At 46.1% G+C, this 20,470-nt stretch overlaps 1 protein-coding gene across 1 annotated transcript in view; it reads right to left on the bottom strand.

The window, feature by feature from the left end:
- TRPV3 (transient receptor potential cation channel subfamily V member 3) overlaps positions 1-20,231 on the bottom strand; it is a 63,378-nt gene extending 43,147 nt beyond the window's left edge. Inside the window, exons 1-2 of the mRNA XM_087924429.1 lie at positions 19,965-20,231; positions 6,217-6,344 (exon numbers count right to left, since the gene is read on the bottom strand). Of these exons, the coding sequence (XP_087780555.1) occupies positions 6,217-6,338 (122 nt within the window). The 5' untranslated portion in view covers positions 6,339-6,344; positions 19,965-20,231. The remainder of the gene's footprint in view (positions 1-6,216; positions 6,345-19,964) is intronic.
- Between the last annotated feature and the right edge of the window lie 239 nt (positions 20,232-20,470).

The following is a 20,470-nucleotide window of genomic DNA, read 5'->3' as shown; positions in this document are numbered from 1 at the left end:
CTTAAAGCAGGCTGGCTGGGGGATTCTGGGAGTGGAAGCCCACCCCTCTTAAAGCATGGCTGACTAGGGGATTCTGGGAGTGGAAGTCCACCCATTTTTAAAGCAGGCTGGCTGGGGAATTCTGGGTGTCAAAGTCCACAAGTCTTAAAGTTGCCAAGTTTGGAGACCTCTGTTGTAATGAGTAACTAGATAAATTATATAAGCTAGCAGTATTCATGTATATCCAGTTCGTGGCGTAGGAGAATTTGAGAAGTTGAAGAGGGGGTGGAGTCTAGTAGGAGGAACAGAAAATTAGAGGTTGCTATCCAATTTGTTGCATTCGCTGGCAGTAACTGGTTGAACTTGGCTGACCTTCAAAAGCTCATCAGGGTTGGGCTACTTACTGCTTGATGGATAGTGCACCACCAGGAAATCCAGGATGGTAAATGAAAAAAAGTTTCTTGTTAATGCCTTCTTCCTTTCCCAAACTTAAAACATGTTTTGCTGACTATTGCATTCCTTATGCATGATCATCTCTTTAACTTTCTACTCAAGTATTTCTGGTGTCTTGGGAATTTTAAGAGGGGTGGACTTCCACTCCAGAATCCCCACCCAGCCAGTATGCTTTAAGATGAGTAGACTTCGACTCCCAGAATTCCCGGCCAGCATGCTTTAGGAGAGGTGGACTTCCACTCCCAGAATCCCCCACCCAGCTTGCTTTAAGATAGGTGGGCTTCAACTCCCAGAATCCCCCAGCCAGCCTGCTTTAAGTGGGGTGGACTTCAACTCCCAGAATCCCCCAGCCAGCTTGCTTTAAGCGGGGTGGACTTCAACTCCCAAAATCCCCCAGCCAGCCTGCTTTAAGAGGGGAGGACATCCACTCCCAGAATCCCCCAGCCAGCATGCTTTAAGAGGGGTGGACTTCCACTCCCAGAATCCCCCAGCCAGGCATGCTTTAAGAGGGGTGGACTTCCATTTCTAGAATTCCCCAGCCAGCATGCTTTAAGAGGGGTGGATCTCAAATCCCAGAATTTTTCAATCACCTTGAGAGGATATGAATCTCTCTCCATAGGTGAGGAATTTTAGGCTGGGTGGATTTCCACTCCTAGAATTCTCGTCTTGCTAGAAAAACATTCCTTTTCTCTACAGCCAGAGAAAGCAACCTTCCACACTGTTTACTTAGACTGGCTTCTGAACAGACTCAATGTGGACTAGGCACGTGAGGAATGACAGGGAAGAAGACACTCTCTGGCATGACGATTCACTGCCTCATCACCTTCTGACAACACACACCCAGGTTCCTCCCCCTGATGAAAAATGGACTTACCTGCTTGTAATTATGACGGATTAAGGTGAGTGATCTACGAGAAATGTTTCTCTAAAACAGTCTTAGCCACTTTAAGACTTGCAGACTTCAACTCCCAGAATTCTCCAGCCAGCCATGTTAAAGTCCACCAATCTTAAAGCATGCTGGCTGGGGAATTCTGGGAGTTGAAGTCCACCCCTCTTAAAGCATGCTGACTGGGGAATTCTGGGAGTGGAAGTCCGCCCCTCTTAAAGCATGCTGACTGGGGAATTCTGGGAGTGGAAGTCCGCCCCTCTTAAAGCATGCTGGCTGGGGAATTCTGGGAGTGGAAGTCCACCCCTTTTAAAGCCTGCTGGCTGGGGAATTCTGGGAGTTGAAGTCCACTCCTCTTAAAGCCTGCTGGCTGGGGAATTCTGGGAGTGGAAGTCCACCCCTCTTAATGCATGCTGGCTGGGGAATTCTGGGAGTGGAAGTCCTCCCCTCTTAAAGCATGCTGGATGGGGAATTCTGGGAGTGGAAGTCTCCCCTTTAAAGCCTGCTGGCTGGGGAATTCTGGGAGTGGAAGTCCACCCTCTTAAAGCCTGCTGGCTGGGGAATTCTGGGAGTGGAAGTCCCCCTTTTAAAGCCTGCTGGCTGGGGAATTCTGGGAGTGGAAGTCCACCCTCTTAATGCATGCTGGCTGGGGAATTCTGGGAGTGGAAGTCCACCCTTTTAAAGCCTGCTGGCTGGGGAATTCTGGGAGTGGAAGTCCACCCCTCTTAAAGCCTGCTGGCTGGGGAATTCTGGGAGTGGAAGTCCACCCCTCTTAAAGCCTGCTGGCTGGGGAATTCTGGGAGTGGAAGTCCACCCCTTTTAAAGCCTGCTGGCTGGGGAATTCTGGGAGTGGAAGTCCACCCCTCTTAATGCATGCTGGCTGGGGAATTCTGGGAGTGGAAGTCCACCCCTCTTAATGCATGCTGGCTGGGGAATTCTGGGAGTGGAAGTCCACCCCTCTTAAAGCCTGCTGACTGGGGAATTCTGGGAGTGGAAGTCCACCCCTCTTAAAGCCTGCTGGCTGGGGAATTCTGGGAGTGGAAGTCCACCCCTTTTAAAGCCTGCTGGCTGGGGAATTCTGGGAGTGGAAGTCCACCCCTCTTAATGCATGCTGGCTGGGGAATTCTGGGAGTGGAAGTCCACCCTCTTAATGCATGCTGGCTGGGGAATTCTGGGAGTGGAAGTCCACCCTCTTAATACATGCTGGCTGGGGAATTCTGGGAGTGGAAGTCCACCCTCTTAAAGCCTGCTGACTGGGGAATTCTGGGAGTGGAAGTCCACCCTCTTAAAGCCTGCTGGCTGGGGAATTCTGGGAGTGGAAGTCCACCCTCTTAATGCCTGCTGGCTGGGGAATTCTGGGAGTGGAAGTCCACCCTTTTAAAGCATGCTGGCTGGGGAATTCTGGGAGTGGAAGTCCACCCTCTTAATGCATGCTGGCTGGGGAATTCTGGGAGTTGAAGTCCACTCCTCTTAAAGCCTGCTGGCTGGGGAATTCTGGGAGTGGAAGTCCACCCCTCTTAAAACATGCTGGCTGGGGAATTCTGGGAGTTGGCATCCAAGTAGCCAAGGTCGGAGATCCCTGCTCTAAAAAATAAAACTGAAACCACATCCCATTTTGGAATTCCAGAAGAGACCTTGAAGCGGCGACAACAATTAAACCTTTGCAGCGTTTTTTGCAATTTAATCAAATGGGTGCTGCTTAGTGAAGGAATGTTGGACGACACACCCAGGTTGGGAAGCTGCCCCTGGCGACTGGAGTCTTGTGCCAATGCTGGAATCTATCTCCCTGGCAAATACATCTGGCTTCATCGGGCAGGAGGTTAATTAAAAGACATTAAAAACTGATTTTTAAAAAAAAAAATCAGGAAGAGAAATAAGGGTTTTGGGAAGAAAGTACCAATCGATTCTACATAACTGTACAGGTGGTCCTTACGACCACAATGGAGCCCAAAATGTCTGTTGTGAAGTGAGACATTGGTTAGGCGAGTTTTGCCCCGTTTTACCATCTTTCTGGCCACCGTCGTTAAGCAAATCACTGCAGTTGATCAGTTAGTCAAGCCATCAGTAAGTGAATCTCCCTTCCCCATGGATTTTGCTGGTCAGAAGGTCGCAAAAGGGGATCATGTGACCCCAGGACACTGCAACCGTCATAAATATGAGTCAGTGGCCAAGTGGCTGAATTTTGATCACGTGAGCCCGGGGAAGGCTGCAACGATCATAAGTATGAAAAATAGTCATAAGTCACTATTTACTCCCAAAACCAGAAAAAAACAAATTACCCATAACAATAAGGAAGTTTCAATCCAAAAATAAATCACTTTGGCGGAAAAACAAATATGGTCACGTTGCCAACTTCAAAAGTTGATACAAAAATTTATGCCACCAGATAAAGACTGAATGCACCAATTATTACATTAAACAAGAGGAAAACCTTCTACGCACCAATTCCACCCGCGCTTTCTACAATTTGTAAACAACAAACTAAAAGACTCAAGGTCCATCCCACCCCTGAAAGGACCTAATGGCAAAGACTGCAACGATGACACCATTAAAGCCAACCTCTTTAACACATTCTTTGGCTCAGTATTTGTAAACAGCAATGGATCATGCCCAGTATTTCCTAATCGAACCACAGAAAACTACAATGATCTAATATGTATCGATCTTACAGAAGACAATGTTGAAAAAGCACTACATAATCTAAAATCATCTCTATCTATTGGACCGGACGGAATATGTGCCTACTTCTTTAAAAAGCTATCCACTGCCATAGCTGAACCTCTAAGCATAATCTTTGAAAAATCTTTCAGGACCAGCTCCTTGCCAAAACTATGGTCACAAGCCACGGTCATCCCCATCTTCAAAAAGGGAGACCCCAGCCTAGTTGAAAATTACAGACCAAACTCTCTATGCTGTGTCACCTGTAAAGTCATGGAATCAATTATTAATCAATTCATCACCCTCCACTTAGAGACAAACAACCTGCTCTCTAATAAACAATTTTGTTTCAGAAAAAACTATCCTGCAATCTGCAACTCTTACACTGCAAAAACATATGGTCTACACAACTCGATCAGGGCAAATCAATAGACGCAATCTACATAGACTTTTGTAAAGCCTTTGATTCAGTGGTACACAACAAACTACTCCTAAAACTAAAATCTTGCAGTATCTCTGGACACCTGCATAACTGGATAGAAGCATTCCTGACAAACAGATAACAAATGGTCAAAATTGGGAGTGTCCTATCAAATTCTGTACCTGTCAACAGTGGTGTCCCTCAAGGCAGTGTTGTAGGACCAACTCTCTTCATACTCTACATAAATGACCTCTGTGGTCATATTAAGAACAACTGTGTCCTCTTCGCTGATGATGTAAAGCTATTCAACACCACAGACAATGCTGCTACCCTTCAAAAAGACCTCGACTATGTATCAGAATGGTCAAACAAATGGCAACTTCAAATCTCAACAAACAAATGCTCTTCTTACATATTGGCAAAAAATAAATAAATCAGAAAATAAAATACAGGCTGAATAGTCAAGACCTTGTTGATGATCAAAACTCTGTCAAGGACCTTGGAGTACTCATCTCTAATGAACTAAGTGCTAGAGCCCACTGTAACTACATAGCCAAAAAGGCATTAAGTTTTGTTAACCTAATCCTAGATAGCTTTTTCTCTGGTAATATCACACTACTAACTAGAGCATACAAAACATTTGCTAGACCAATACTTGAATACAGTTCAACAGTCTGGAACTCGCATTACATATCTGATATTAATATAGTTGAGAAAGTCCAGAAATATTTCACAAGAAGGGTTCTCCACTCCTCTACTTGTAGCAGAATACCTTATGCCACCAGACTTGAAATTCTAGACCTAGAAAACTCAGAATTACGCTGCTTTCGGCCCGATCTAAGTATAGTATATAAAATCATACATTGCAATGACTTACCTGTCATTGAATACTTTAGCTTCAGCCATAACAACACAAGAGCAAACAATAGATACAAACTCAAGGTTAACCGCACCAAACTTGATTGCAGGAAATACGACTTCAGCAACAGAGTGGTCAATGTCTGGAATCCTCTACCTGACTCTGTGGTTTCTTTCCCAAACCCCCAAAACTTTAACCTTAGACTGTCTACTATAGACCTCACCCCTTTCCTAAGAGGTCTGTAGGGGGGCGTGCATAAGTACACCGACGTGCCTACTGTCCCTGCCCTATTGTTTTTTTTTTCCTTATATGTATCGATTTCATATATTCATAACCATGCTTATACTTAAACGTGTCATCTTATAATCACTTGACAAAATAAAATAAAGAATAATAAAATATATGGAATTGAAGAGATTGAAAACTCAGGATTCTGGGAATTGGAATAAAACTGATTTATTAAAAATGGTCTAGCAGAATCCTGATTTTTTTTTTGTCTTGATACTCTATGCCAGGGGTCTTCAAACTTGACAGCTTTAAGACTTGTGGACTTCAACTCCCAGGATTCCTCTTCCAGTCATGTTAGCTCAGGAATTCTGGGAGTTGAAGTCCACAAGTCTTAAAGCTGTCAAGTTTGAAGACCCTTGGTTTAAGCTATCCGAGACAATTAAATAATTTTGATGCTCCCATGATCCCAAACTCAGGCCATTATGCAAGCTATATAAATGGGTCAGTGGTGGTAATCCAGCCGTATCCTTTCATCAAGATGGTTTGCGGGGTCCTCAGTCTCCCTCTGAGGCAGAGGTCTCCAAATTTGGCAACTTTAATTCTTGGGTACTTCATAGCTGGCTGGAGAATTCTGGGAGTTGAAGTCCACAAGTCTTAAAGTTGGCAGGTTTGGGGATCCTTGCTCTGAGGTATTGACATCTGCCAACCTGTGCCAAGAAATGGGCCGCTTACCTCTTCTTGGTGGGGGTATCTTCTGCTGCCCTCTTGTCGTGGCCGGCTGCCGGCGGAGTCTCCTGAGGATTTGGCTTCTTGGTCCCCATAAGAGGGACCATCTCCTTGATGTCTTTGATCATGGTTCTCTGTGAAAACAAACTCAGTTAGTTACCATTGTCTGCAGGTCTTCCACTCATGAATTCAATTGAATCGGATTGGGTTGCATTGAATTGATTAGATCTTTCTTTAATCTGACCTTTATTCCTTTACAGGTCATAATAGAAGTCCATCTATTTTCCCCAGAATAACAACCCTCTGAAGTGGGCTGGAATGGGCGAGATTGACAGGTCCCAAATAAATCACTCACCTGGTTTTCATGCCTAAGGTGGGACTAGAACTCCCAGTCTCCTGGTGATGGACCCAAAGTCATCCAGCTGGCTTCCATGCCTAAGGCAGGAGGACTAGGTAGGACTAGAACTCACTGTCTCCTGCTGATTGGCTCTAAGTCACCCAGCTGGACTAGAACTCCCAGTCTCCTGGTGATCGGCCCAAAGCCACCCAGGCATGTTTCCTGCCTAAGGCGGGACTAGAACTCACTGTCTCCTGCTGATTGGCTCAGAATCACTGAACTAGACTACAACTCCCAGTCTCCTGATGATTGGCCCCAAGTCACCCAGTTGGCTTTGTGCCTAAGGTGGGGCTATAATTCACCATTTCCTGGTAATTGGCCCAAAGTCATCCAGCTGGCTTTCATGGCTAAGGCGGGACTAGAACTAACTGTCTCCTGCTGATTCGCCCAAAGTCACCCAGCCAGCTTCCCTGCCTAAAGCAGGACTAGAACTCACCCTCTCCTTGTTTCTAGGCCGACACTTTAACCATTGCACCAAACTGGCTCTATTTAAAGCATCATGCTTAATTTCCCTCATGTAATTGCAAGATCCAGAGGTGTCTGCAGTGCATGGTCGAAAAGTTCAAGATGGCCTCCCCAGTGATGTCATCAAAGCTTTGGTTGCACCAACCCGGACGCCATCTTGATTCTTTTGAGCTCTCTCTGTAGCCATAATAGGATAATGGGATATAAATGGGATATAAATGGGATATAATAATGGGATATAAATCAAAATAAATAAAACTCAACAGGTTATGGAAACGCTGGTGGGGTTTTTTGTGTGCCAGTCATCACTTATTTCATTTTACATCCATCTTCTGCCCTTCCTTAAATGGCTCGGAGTACTTTGTATTAAAATTGAATGAATTTAATTGCATTAAAATAAATGCCTTTCCGGAGCACTAAAGCAGTGGAATGAATAAAAACCAGAAGACACATGCAATTCAAAGGGACAAGAATCACCTTTATTTATTTACCTATTTATTTTATTAACTATGAAACAAAAATTTCACAGCCCCTAATTTCAACCTTGAGCCACAAATATTCTCCTTTATGGGTGAATTAAAATTTGCAAAGCTATGAGCAGGGAAGCTACTATCATATGTGGTGGACCTGCCCAAAAGCAAAAAAAATATTGGAGGAAAATTAAAAATTGCTTGGAAGAAATCACAAAAGTTAAAATTGAGTTGAAACCAGAGATATTTTTATTAGGAATCCTAAAACAGAAAATTAGTAAAAATTATTATACATAATACTTCATATATTAACAGCAGCAAGGCTCGCTTTTGCTCAAAATTGGAAATGCGAAAACCCCCGAATTCATGATCATAAAGAAAACCTTGAAATGTACAGAAATGGACAGGCTATCAATGGAACTCAGAAAACAAGAGGAGTCAGAATACTATGAGATTTGGAACTTATGGTATAGTTGGCTGGAAGATAGACAAGAAAGGAATAAAAAGTCAAATAAAAGGATACGATAGAAATTGGTAATATTATATGTAACTTTATTTGTGATAAATAATTAGGATGAAATTCTGTATTATATCTAAATAAGTGAACGACCATTTGATACAGTGAGAGAGCTGTCAATTAGAGTGAACGTTGCATTTGCTTACGTTGCGACAAATGGAATGTTTTGATTTTACTGTATTTATATAAATTTACTTAATAAAGTATTTTTACAAAAAAAAAAATGCAAATTTCAGGTTGTACTTCCTATAAAAATTCAATTACCTCCCAAGTCATTTCAATCACCTCATTTTCCCCCCAAAAATATCCTCAATTTCCCCTTCCAGGGTTCTTAGGGGTGGATGTATATAGATCCACTAAGAAAATTACTCATTTAACACAAATTGCATCCCCAGCTGGAAACAGGAATTTGGCTAATCCAGAACATAGAATAATAGAGTTGGAAGGGTCCTTGGAGGTCTTGTAGTCTAGCATCCTGCTCAGGCAGGACATCCTAATTCAGACAAATGGTTGTTCAGTCTCAGAGAAATTAAATTAAATTCAGCTCCAGAGAAATTAAATGAAATTTCATGCCATTTGTGTATTTTCACAGCAACCTGACCTCAATTTGCACCACCTCACCAGCAAGGCAGAAAGAATGTGTAGTTAATAAGAGCGAGGCATGACTGCATGGTTTTAACTTTACTTTATAAACATTTATACCTCATCCTGTCTAATGTATACGTACCACCCAGGTTAGCAACAATTATGTCTAAGAACACAATTCATCCTGTTTTAAAAACAAACAAATTAAGAAGATTATCCCAAATAAACAAGACTGTTTAATAAGAACAGGCAGGGATGCCAAATAAAATAAGATGTTTTTTTGCAACCTCAACTGCTTTAAGAAAGAGCTTCGAATCCCAGAATTACAAAGCCAGCAGGGTAATTCAGAGGGGTGGAAGGAAAGGAGAAAGAAAGGAGAGGAGAGGAAAGGAAAGAGCGAGGAAGGGGAAGGAAAGGGAAGGAAAGAGGCAGGGAAGGGAAGAGAAGAGGGAGGGAAAGGAAGGAAAGGGAAGGAAGGAGGAAGGAAGGAAGGAAAGGAAAGAGGGAGAGAGGAAAGGAAAGAGGAAGGGAAGGGAAGGAAAAGAAAGGGGGAGAGAGGAAAGGAAATAGGGAGGGAAGGGAAAGGACAGGACAGGGAAGGGCAGGGAAGGAAGAGGAGAGGAAATGAGGGGAAGGGGGCTGTTTATTTCATGACCCATTGGTTTCCTTTCTTGGTAGCCCAGGGTTTTCCCAGACATCTCCTCCAACACCAAAGCTCAAAAGCGCCAATGCTCTTCCTCTCCACTTAGCAACCGCTCTGCTTAGCAATGAAAATTCTGGCCCCAACTGTGGTCGGAAATCAAGGACTACCAATACACACAAGAAGGTGCAGACGTATTCTTTTTCTGAGTCCGGTTTTCCCTACCTAGAGGGACACAGGATCTTTGCAAGCAGAGACACATCCCAGCCTCTGAATATCTGAGATACTCCTTGGTGCCCCCTGAGCTTGGTTGTTTTCCTGCAGACGTTTCGTGACCCAAACTAGAGATCATCAGGGTTAGTAATGGCTTAGTAGTCCTGATGATGTTACCAGGGGTGGGATTCAAACATCCCAACAGCCGGTTCTCTGCCCTGTTGCTGGGTGGGCCTGGCCATGGTGGGCGTGGCCTACTGGAAGTTACGGGAGGGGCGTTTTTCACCTTCCCCAGAGTCTGGAGGCTTCCCTCAGGCCTCTGGAAGGGCAAAAATGGACTCCCCCAGGCTCTGGAGGCCCTCTGGAAACTGGAAACAGGCTGTTTCTGGACTTCTGAAACTTCCAGAATGGCTGTTTTTTGCCTTCCCCAGAATCCGGAGGCTTCCCTCAGGCCTCTGGAAGAGCAAAAACTGTTTTCCCCAGGCTCTGGAGGCCTTTTGGAAGCTGGAAACAAGCTGTTTCTGGACTTCTGGAACTTCCGGGAGGGCAGTTTTGCCTTCCCCAGAATCCAGAGGCTTCCCTCAGGCCTCTGGGAAGGCAAAATGGCCTCCCCAGGCTCCGGAGGCCTCTGGAAGCTGGAAACAGGCTGTTTCTGGACTTCTGGAACTTCCAGAATGGCTGTTTTTGCCTTCCCCAGAGTCCGGAGGCTTCCCTCAGGCCTCTGGAAGAGCAAAAACTGTTTTTCCCAGGCTCTGGAGGCCTTTTGGAAGCCAGAAACAGGCCTGTTTCTGGACTTCTGGAACTTCCGGGAGGGCAGTTTTTTGCCTTCCCCAGAATCCAGAGGCTTCCCTCAGGCCTCTGGGAAGGCGAAAATGGCCTCCCCAGGCTCCAGAGGCCCTCTGGAAGCTGGAAACAGGCCCGTTTCTGGACTTCTGGAACTTCCAGGAGGACAGTTTTTCACCTTCCCCAGAGTCCAGAGGCTTCCCTCAGGCCTCTGGGAAGGCAAATGGAATCCCCCAGGCTCTGGAGGCCCTCTGGAAGCCGGAAACAGGCTGCTTCTGGACTTCTGGAACTTCCAGAATGGCTGTTTTTTGCCTTCCCCAGAATCCGGAGGCTTCCCTCAGGCCTCTGGAAGAGCAAAAACTGTTTCCCCCAGGCTCTGGAGGCCTTCTGGAAGCCGGAAACAGGCCTGTTTCTGGACTTCTGGAACTTCCGGGAGGGCAGTTTTTCGCTTTCCCCAGAGTCCAGAAGCTTCCCTCAGGCCTCTGGGAAGGCGAAAATGGACTCCCCAGGCTCTGGAGGCCCTCTGAAAGCTGGAAAAGGCTGTTTCTGGACTTCTGGAACTTCCAGAATGGCTGTGTTTTGCTTTCCCCAGAGTCCGGAGGCTTCCCTCAGGCCTCTGGAATTGCAAAAACTGTTTCCCCAGGCTCTGGAGGCCTTTTGGAAGCCAGAAACAGGCCTGTTTCTGGACTTCTGGAACTTCCGGGAGGGCAGTTTTTTGCCTTCCCCAGAGTCCAGAGGCTTCCCTCAGGCCTCTGGGAAGGCGAAAATGGCCTCCCCCAGGCTCCAGAGGCCCTCTGGAAGCTGGAAACAGGCCCATTTCTGGACTTCCGATACTTCCATAAGGCCCATTTTCCCCCTCCCAGAAGCCTCGGCATGGACCCTGCACTTACCTGCGTCCCAAATGGGCTGCGCGGAGACTCCTGGGACGGGAGGTTGGGCAGGACCAGCTTCTGTTCAACTACCAGTTTGGAGAACCAAATGTAAAGTTAACATCCAGTTCTCCTGAACCAGCGCGAACAGGCTGAATCCCAACCCCTGGATGTTACCTCGTTGGGTCATGAAATATCTGCACCTTGCATTGATGATGTTACTAGTTAAGGGATCGAAGACTAAAACATACAAAGGATGGTTGCAGGAATTGGGTATGTCTAAATTAATGAAGAGAAGGACCAGGGGTGACATGATAGCAGTCTTCCAATATTTGAGGGGCTGCCATAAAGAAGAGGCGGTCAAGCTATTCGCCAAAGCCCCGGAAGGCAGGACAAGAAGAAACAGAAGGAAACTAATCCAGGAGAGAAGCAACCTGGAACTAAGGAGAAATTTCCTGATATTTAGAACTTTCAATCAGTGGAACTGCTAGCCACCAGAAATTGTGAAATACTCCAACTCTGGGAGTTTTTAAGAAGAGACTGGACAATCACTTGGATGAAATGACAGAGGTTCTTCTTCAGAGCAGGGGCTTGGACTCTATTCTGATTGATTGACTGACTTTTTCCCTTTTGATTCTTTCTTCAAACAAATCTTTACTTCTATTCTGATTGACTGAGTGACTTTTCCCTTCTGATTCTTTCTTCAAACAAGTCTTTGCTTCTATTCCCGAGCACGGAAAGAAGAGAGAAAGGCTGTCACCATTCCAGATTTCATTTTCCAAAGCACCTGAAGGCAGGACAAGAAAGAGTGGATGGAAACTAATGAAGGAGAGAAACAACTTGGAATTAAGGAGAAATTTCCTAACAAGTGAGGACAATTAACCAGTGGAACAACTTGCCACCAGAAGTTGTGGGGGCTCCAACACTGGAGGTTTTTTAAGAAGAGACTGGACAGCCATTTGTCTGGAATGATATAGAGTCTCCTGCTTGAGCAGGGGGTTGGACTAGATGACCTCCAAGGTCCCTTCCCACTTTCTTTTTCTGCTTGGTTCTGTTTCCACACCTTCACAAGAATCACCTTCCAGAAGGACATGTCTGCCAGGATGACTCCTCCCCAAAAAAACCCCCCCCCCCCCCCCAAAAAACAAAAAAAAAAAAAAAAAAAAAAAAAAAAAAAAAAAAAAAAAAAAAAAAAAAAACCCCCCACATGCATAGTTTGATCCCGAGATCACTTGCGTAGCTCTCTTTAATCCTCTTTCTATCTCTCTCTCTCTCTCTCTCTCTCTCTCTCTCTCTCTTTCCCAGAGTTGTGTCACTGTGAGTAAGTTCAAGCCAGGTTCAGCTTCGTTGTGATTTGGGGTGGGATGGTTTCCTTAATAAGCCACCCATGGATGGCTTTGCAGGTAAACTGGGCCATGGGTTTTAGTTCCCGTCTTCCCAAGATTTACAAGACAACCATCCGCCTTGTTGTACTGTATGGCACTGAATGCTGGGCAGCCACAAGAGAGAACGAAAGCTATCTCCATGCCAGGGGTGTCAGGGTTCCAACGGTCGCCCTAATTAAACCATGAGCCTCGAGCCGAACTTCAAAAGAATTCCAAAGATTTTTGTTAGAAGCAACATGTCTGGCGCTAACCTGTATGAAGACAGCTCTGAGACAGGTAATTTACTATCATCTATGTCCCTGTTTCCCCCCTACCCACCCTCCAGGTGTGTCATAAATCAGATTATCCAATGAAACACATTCATGGGCTGGGTGTCATCAATCACACTCTCCAAGGAAGGATTTTTCAAGGGCAGAAGATCCAGTAGCCTAGTCCAGTGGTCGCCAAACAGTGGACTGGGGACCACTGGTGATCCACGAGAAAAATTTGGTGGTTTGCAGAGAAAGGTCACCCCCCCCGCAAAGGAATTAATCCAGGAACACAAGGCTGTGCCACCCACACGGCCCACAGGAACACAAGGCTTCCGTCGTTTGCATTGCGAACAACATGAGATAGTGAGGGGAGGGGGGAAAGGGCGGAGGGGGGGAACTTGTCCCACTCACCCCACGCACCTGGCCTGGCCATCGGGCTGTTTCTTTCCACTTCTTTCTTCTTCTGCTTTTGGCTGAACGCAAGGAAAACAGCCAAAGTCTTTCTTTCTCTCCCCCAAACTTTGCCAGAAATGAGTCTTTGGGACCCTGCAAGGCCTCCTGCCCCAAGAGCCTTCGCCGGCGTGACAAGTCTCACAAAGACTCATTTCTGGCAGAGTTTGGGGGAGAGAAAGAAAGACTTCTGCGGCTTCTGCTGTTCTCCTTGCATGAAGCTAAAAGTCTCTGTCTCTGTCTCTCGCTCTCTCTTCCCCTGAGAACAGAGCTGGAGACAGTATCCTGCGATCCCAAATAAAGAACGATCGATCGGTAGGGAAATGGGGTGGGGAATTCTCCTGCAGACATTTTTGGGGGATTTCCCCACGGTCTCTGCTGCTTTCTGCAGAGACCCAGGGAGAACGTCAGCAAGCCACCGTCAGTCAAAATTCATATTAGTGGTCCGTGGGATTTAAAATTATGAGTTTGGTGGTTCCTGAGGTCCAAAAGGTTGGTGACCGCTGACGTAGGCTACAATCTCGAAAAGATAAGCATGGAATGTGCTTCCGGCCTTCACCTGCCATACTGCTCCATCAGGCCCCTCCCCCCTTCGTCTCCTCTCCTCCTGATTCTTACAATTGCGGCCTCTCCTTTATGGTGGCCAAACCCGCGCCCCTTGGGGGTGCCCGCCGCCTCACCTCGCGGGTCCCCACATTAGGCCCAAATGATTTCCAAGGATGGCACAGGTTAGCACGGAAATGCGAAGGCTCCCTTGGAAATGGGCATCTCCCTTCTTGACCCCCTCACAAATGACACCACCCAGCAGCATTTCGGTGTGGCACCAATTACGGAGAAGACGAGAGAAGGCCGACTCCGCTGGTAAGGCCAACGTGTCCAGAGAGCAGCAGCACCTTCCACCGTTGCCAAGACTGCCTACCAGGGATGGGCTGCTACCGGTTTTCCCCCAGTTTGGACAAACCGGTAGTGAACTGGTAGCTAACTTTATGGCCGGTTCGGTGAATTGGAAAATCCCCACCACTCCCCTCCCAGGAGTCCCCACACGGCCTTTTTTGGATCCCAGGTAAGTACAGGCCCCACGAGGAGGCTCAGAGAGGGTGAAAAATGGGCCACCTGGAGGCTCCAGAAGGCCGGAAACAGGCCTATTTCCAGCCTCCAGGGGGCCTCCGGAGCCCGGGGAGGCCATTTTCACCCTCCCGGTGGCTCAAGAAAAGCCTCAGGAGCCCGGGGAGGGTGAAAACTCCCCCCCCCCCCCACTGTGGTGCAGGAGGCCGACTAGGCCGCACCCACCATGGCCCACCCACATAATGGCCACGCCCACAATGGCCACGCCCACCCAGCAATCAGGCAGAGAACCGGTTGCTAAAATTTTTGAAGCCCACCCCTGCTGCCTACCAACTAGAAGTCAATGGCCGGCAACCTCACGGGTGTCCAAAACAGAGATGGCGAGACAACATCAACAAAGATATATAAGCTGCAGGCCTGCGCCCTGGAGATTCAGCCAGAGGTGATATTCAGCTGGTTCGGACCAGTTCTGGTACCAGTAGTGGAACTTTTGAGTAGTTTGGAGAACTGGCAGCAGATCGTGAAGCACGCTCTCTGAACCAGTAGGAAAAAAATGTGTAAACCTACTACTGGATGCAGCTGACCATGCAAAGTGGTGTTAAATGATCTGAAAAGCAGCCCTTGCACCTGTGGGAATATGCTAGGAGGAGGAAGAGGAGGAGGAAGAAGAAGAGGAGGAGAAGGAGGAGGAGGAGGAGGAGGAGGAGGAGGAGGAGGAGGAAGAGGAGGAGGAGAAGGAGGAAGAAGAAGAAGAAGAAGAAGAAGAAGAAGAAGAAGAAGAAGAAGAAGAAGAAGAAGAAGAAGAAGAAGAAGAAGAAGAAGAAGAAGGGAGGAGGAGGAGGACGAGGAGGAGGAGGAGGAGGAGGAGGAGGAGGAGGAAGAAGGGGAAAAGAGGAAGAGGAGGAAGAGGAAGAAGAAGAGGAAGAGGAAGAAGAGGAAGAGGACGGGGAAGAAGAAGAAGAGGAGGAGGAGGAGGAAGAAGAGGGAGGAGAAGGAAGAAAAAAAGAAGAGGAAGAGGAAGAAGGAGAAGAAGAAGAAGGAGGAGGAGGAGGAGGAGGAGGAGGAGGAGGAGGAGGAGGAAGAAGAAGAGGGAGAAGGAGAAGGAAGAAAAAGAAGAGGAAGAGGAAGAAGGAGAAGAAGAAGGAGGAGGAGGAGGAGGAGGAGGAGGAGAAGAAGGAAGAAGGAGAAGAAAGAAAAAGAAGGAGAAGAAAGGAGGAGGAGGAGGAGGAGGAGGAGGAGAAGAAGAAGAAGAAGAAGAAGAAGAAGAAGAAGAAGAAGAAGAAGAAGGAGAAGAAGAAGAAGAAGAAGAAGAAGAAGAAGAAGAAGAAGAAGAAGAAGGATTCTCCATCCTCTGAATAGCCCCCTAAAGAATAAAGTCCATGGTATCTCAAAGTGTCCGGATGAGTCACATAAATGACGGGAACGACATCTGTCCGTGGTGTTTGTGCCACCGCGAAACGATTCAAACGTATGTCGTCTCTGCCACAATGAGGTCAGTTTGCAGGTGAGCTAAATGTGGATTTCATAGACTTTGGAGAGCCACTTCTCCTCCCCTGCCCTCCCCTTGGTTTATCAAACCAGGTATTTACTGCGTGAGATAGGTAGTCCTCCACTTACAACAATTCATTTAATGACCATTCAAAGTTACAACGGCACTGAGAAAAAAGTAACTTAGGACCAAGTTTTTCACACTTACAACCGTTGCAGCCTCCCTGCAGTCACGCGCTCAAAATTTGGACGCTGGGCAACTGACTCACATTTATGACAGTTGCCGGCTCCCGGGGTCGTGTGATCCCCTTTTGCAACCTTCTGACAAAGTCAACGAGAAAGCTAGATTCACTGAACAACCACGTCACTCCCTTAACAACTTCGGTGATTCATTTAACAACCGTGGCACGAAAGGCGGTAAGGGGAAGCCAACTTATAGGTCTTGTTTAACAACACAAATTTTGGCCTACATTCTGGTCGTAAGGCGAGGACATCAGATTTATTTCCCCCCCAGACATCCACGGGGAGGCTTAAAAATACGCTGAAAATGAGCCTATCGAGAGCGTCGGCCACACTATAAAATCAACAAAGCTCTTTGATCCCTGTCTGCAGCCAACAAACCAGCGGTGGGCTGCTATCGGTTCACACCGGTTCAGGCGACCTGGATGTTAATTTTACATCTGGTTTGCTGAATTGGTAGTTGCAACGACTGCCTGGACTTGCACTGCCCCCACCCCCGGGAGTTTCCATATGGGCCATTTTGGATCCCAGGTAAATGCAGGGCCCACACAGAGGTTCAGGGAGGGTGATAAACAGGCCTTCTGTTTCTGGGAGGCTGGAAACGGGCTGTCAGGGCTCTGGCAGTTCCCCCCAATTAAATCATGAGTCTCGAGCCAAACTTCCAAAACTTCAAAAGGATTTATTGGGAGTAAACATGCCGGCATTGCCTGGGTGTAGCCAACTCTTGAGACACATCATTCATTGTCACCTTTGACCCTGGTTTTCCCTCCACCCCCCTGGGTATGTCATCATTCATATTCTCCAATGGGACACATCCATAGCCAAGAGTCATCCATCATGCTCTCCAGTTAGAATTTTGCGCGGCAGAAACTTCAGTCACCTGGTTACTATCTTTGAAAAAACATTTATGGAATGCACTTTCGCTTTCCAAGCTGCCACACTACTCCCTCCTCCCTTTCTGTTGGCAACTCTAAAAGGACCATAGAGATATTTTATGAGTTGACACGGGGCCTGTTTCAACTTCCGGTGGGCCTCCAGAGCCCGGAGGAGGCCGTTTTTACCCTCCCAGAGGCCCGGGCGAAGGCCTCCAGACCCTTGGGAGGGCGAAAACAGCTTCCCATGGGCTCTGGAGGCCCACCAGAAGCTGGAAACAGGATGTTCCATTAGGCCACGCCCACCATGGCCATGCCCACCCAGCAACTGGGCAGCGACTCTCAGACAAATCGTGCATTGTCACCCTTGACCCTGGTTTCCCCCCACCCCTGGGCGTATCGTAATTCGTATTCTCCAAGGGGACACATCCATAGCCAAGAATCATTAATCATGCTCTCCAGTTAGAATTTTGCATGGCAGAAATTTTGGTCACCTAGAACAGGGGTCCCCAACCACCGGGCCGCGGACCGGTCCCGGGCCGTGGAACATTTCCTACCGGGCCGCCGGTTTGCTGGGCGCCGCCATCTTGTTTGACAAGAAAGTGCTTCCGGGTGAGCTTTTCTGGTTGGAAAGCGGCGTTTGGGTCCTGAAGGAATCCTCACGCCTTAGTTTCATCGAAGGGGGGGGCTTTGAACGAAACTAAGGCGCGAGGATTCTTTCAGCACCCAAGGCAAAGGTGAGCCGAGCGACCGTCCCGAAGCCGTCGCGAAGCGAAGCCCATCGACAAAGGTACAAAGGAGGAGTTGAAGGTGGCGGGAAGAAGCAGGGGACGGCTGGCTGGCGGGTCACTCGGCTCGCCCTGCCTTGGCATGCGTGCTGATGCCAGTACCGGGCCACGAATCATTTTGTGATTCTGGTACCAGGCCATGGCACAAAAAAGGTTGGGGGCCACTGACCTAGAAACTATCTTTGAAAAAACATTTATGGAATGCACTTTCAGTTTCCAAGCTACCGCACTGCTCCCCCCCTCTCTTTCTGTTGGCAACTCTAAAAAGACCCTAGAAATATTTTATGACTTGACACGGGCCTTTTTCCGGCCTCCGGAAAGCCTCCGGAGTCTGGGGAGACCATTTTCACCCTCCTGGAGGCTCGCGGAAAGAAGGAAGGAAATGGCCCTCCAAGGCCCAGGAAGGGGGAAAATGCCCCTGCCCCATTGCGATGCAGGAGGCCGATTAGACCACGCCCACCATGGGCGTGCCCCCCCAGTAGACAACTGGTTGCTAAATTTTTCGAAGCCCACCCCTTGCGACAAATGCACTTTTGGGGGGGGTGAAAGAACACCATTAAAAATGAAAAGACACAACCCGTGATGCCCTCGGCTGAGTTTACCTCACAATCCACGGGCGCCCACACAGATCGCAAAAGATTCCCTCACGCGTTTTTAAATTGTTCGCCGCCTCCACTTTTTGGGATCTGACACAGCTTACATGGTGATCCTTTTAGCCTTCCAGTCACCAATTCCCCGACCATGAGCACCAAAGGGTGGGGGAGAATGGGAATTGGAGTCTCACTCCCTGGAAAGTTCCAGGTTGAGGAAATTGAGGTCATATCTTTCCGAAATCGAATGTCTGTTTCCTCTCTTTCCAAACACCTATAAATACACACACATCTACAGGTAGTCCTCAACTTACAGCAGTTCATTTGGTGACCGTTCAAAGGTATGATGGCCCAGGGGGAAAAGGGATGTAGGAACATTTTTTTTCACGCTTACAACTTTGGCAGCAGGTCACGTGATCAAAATTGGGACGCTTGGCAACTGGCATGTACTTATGACGGTTGCATTGTCCCTTTTGCGATTCCCCCTTTGTGACTTTCTGACAAGCCAAAATGATGGGGGAGCCAGATTCACTTAACGATGGTGTTAGTAAATGAACAACTGCACTCATTTCTTTAACAACAATGGCAAGAAAAGTCATAAAATGAGGCAAAACTCACTTAACAACTGTCTTGCTTAATAACAAAAATTTGGGGCTCAATTGAAATCGTAAGTCAAAGACTACCTATATATTTCTATTATTTCTGTATATTTCTACTTCTATTATTTCTATTTATTTCTATGTCTATTATTTCAATGTATTTCTATGATTACTATTTCATTTTTATATATTTTTTATTATTTCTATTTATTCCAACTTCTATTATTTCTACACATCTCTATTATTTCTATGTTTATTATTTCTATATATCACTCATTTTATTCTTTCTATATATTTTTATTACTTCTGCAAATTTCTACTATTTCTATATATTTCTATTCATTTCTATTTCTAATTTATTATTTCAACATATTTCTTTATTTCTATTTTTTCTATTATTTCAATATACTTGCATTATTTCTATACTTCATTTCTATTTCTATTATTTTCATAATTTTTGTTATTTGTGCAAATTTCTACTATTATTTCTATATATTTCTATTTCTATTCATTTCTATTTCTAATTTATTATTTCAACATATTTCTTTATTTCTATTTTTTCTATTATTTCAATATACTTGCATTATTTCTATATTTCATTTCTATTTCTATTATTTTCATAATTTTTTATTATTTGTATTTATTTTAACTTCATTATATTTCTATTCCTTCTTTTTATCTCTATTATTTCTGTATATTTCTCCCTATATATCTACTATTATTTCCATTTATTTCTCTTATTTCTTTTTATTTCTATTTCTCTTATTTCAATGTATCTCTAGTCCTATTTCTGTTTCTAAGCGTGGCAACCTGACAACCTCTCACCACGAAAGCAAAATGCTGAGCTGTTCGCCTTGAATCAGGTACAACAAGTTGAGAACTATTCGAGCCGTATTCCAACTATAGAGCGGAAATTAAAACAAAAACCAGGACTCAGGAGTATGCAGATCTCTAACCTCTTTGAATCTCTCCCAAATAAAGTCCAGGAAAGAAAAGGGGAGGAAAAAAGGAAAGTTAAAAAAAAAAGAATTAAAATAAACCCTCATTACAAATTCCAGAAAGGAAAAGGATGAAGGCCCATCCTTACCTTCCTTACTGAGTCTCCATCAGCTGAGAAGGGAATCCGGAAAAAAAATCAGAATAAATCGCCTTCCCTCTGCTACACCTGGATTGATTCCATCAAAATAAATAAATAAACCCGGGTTTCTCTGAGGCAAGATTACAGGTCGCCCCTCGAAATAATCCTTAAAAATGTGGGAATCTGGCGTTCCTTGGGCGAGTTGGGTGCAGTTTCCCTGGATAAGTACACCTTTGTGATGCTTTCTTTCTACTTCACCTGAGCCACAAAAGGCGGAGAAAGAAACTTGTTGGACCACAAATTTCTGAGGCACCCAGGAAGATGTTTCCGCTGACAATTAGCCATGGAAATGAGGCTGACTCACGGGAGCAATGACTTCGAGATCCCCTGAATTGCACGCTTGCAAAAAACCCCAACAACCATTCATCCTTCTTATTTCTTTTTTTTTCGGGGGGGTGCGTGTTTCAGACAAATGGTTGTCCAGTCTCTTCTTGAAAACCTCCCCAAAATGTCGA

This window comes from Pseudonaja textilis, chromosome 1 (assembly GCF_049901715.1).
Source record: "Pseudonaja textilis isolate UNSWEBS1 chromosome 1, rPseTex1.2, whole genome shotgun sequence".
Classification (NCBI taxonomy): Eukaryota; Metazoa; Chordata; class Lepidosauria; order Squamata; family Elapidae; genus Pseudonaja; species Pseudonaja textilis.
Note: the sequence above shows the minus strand (reverse complement) of the source record. Positions and strands in the feature narration are given on the sequence as shown.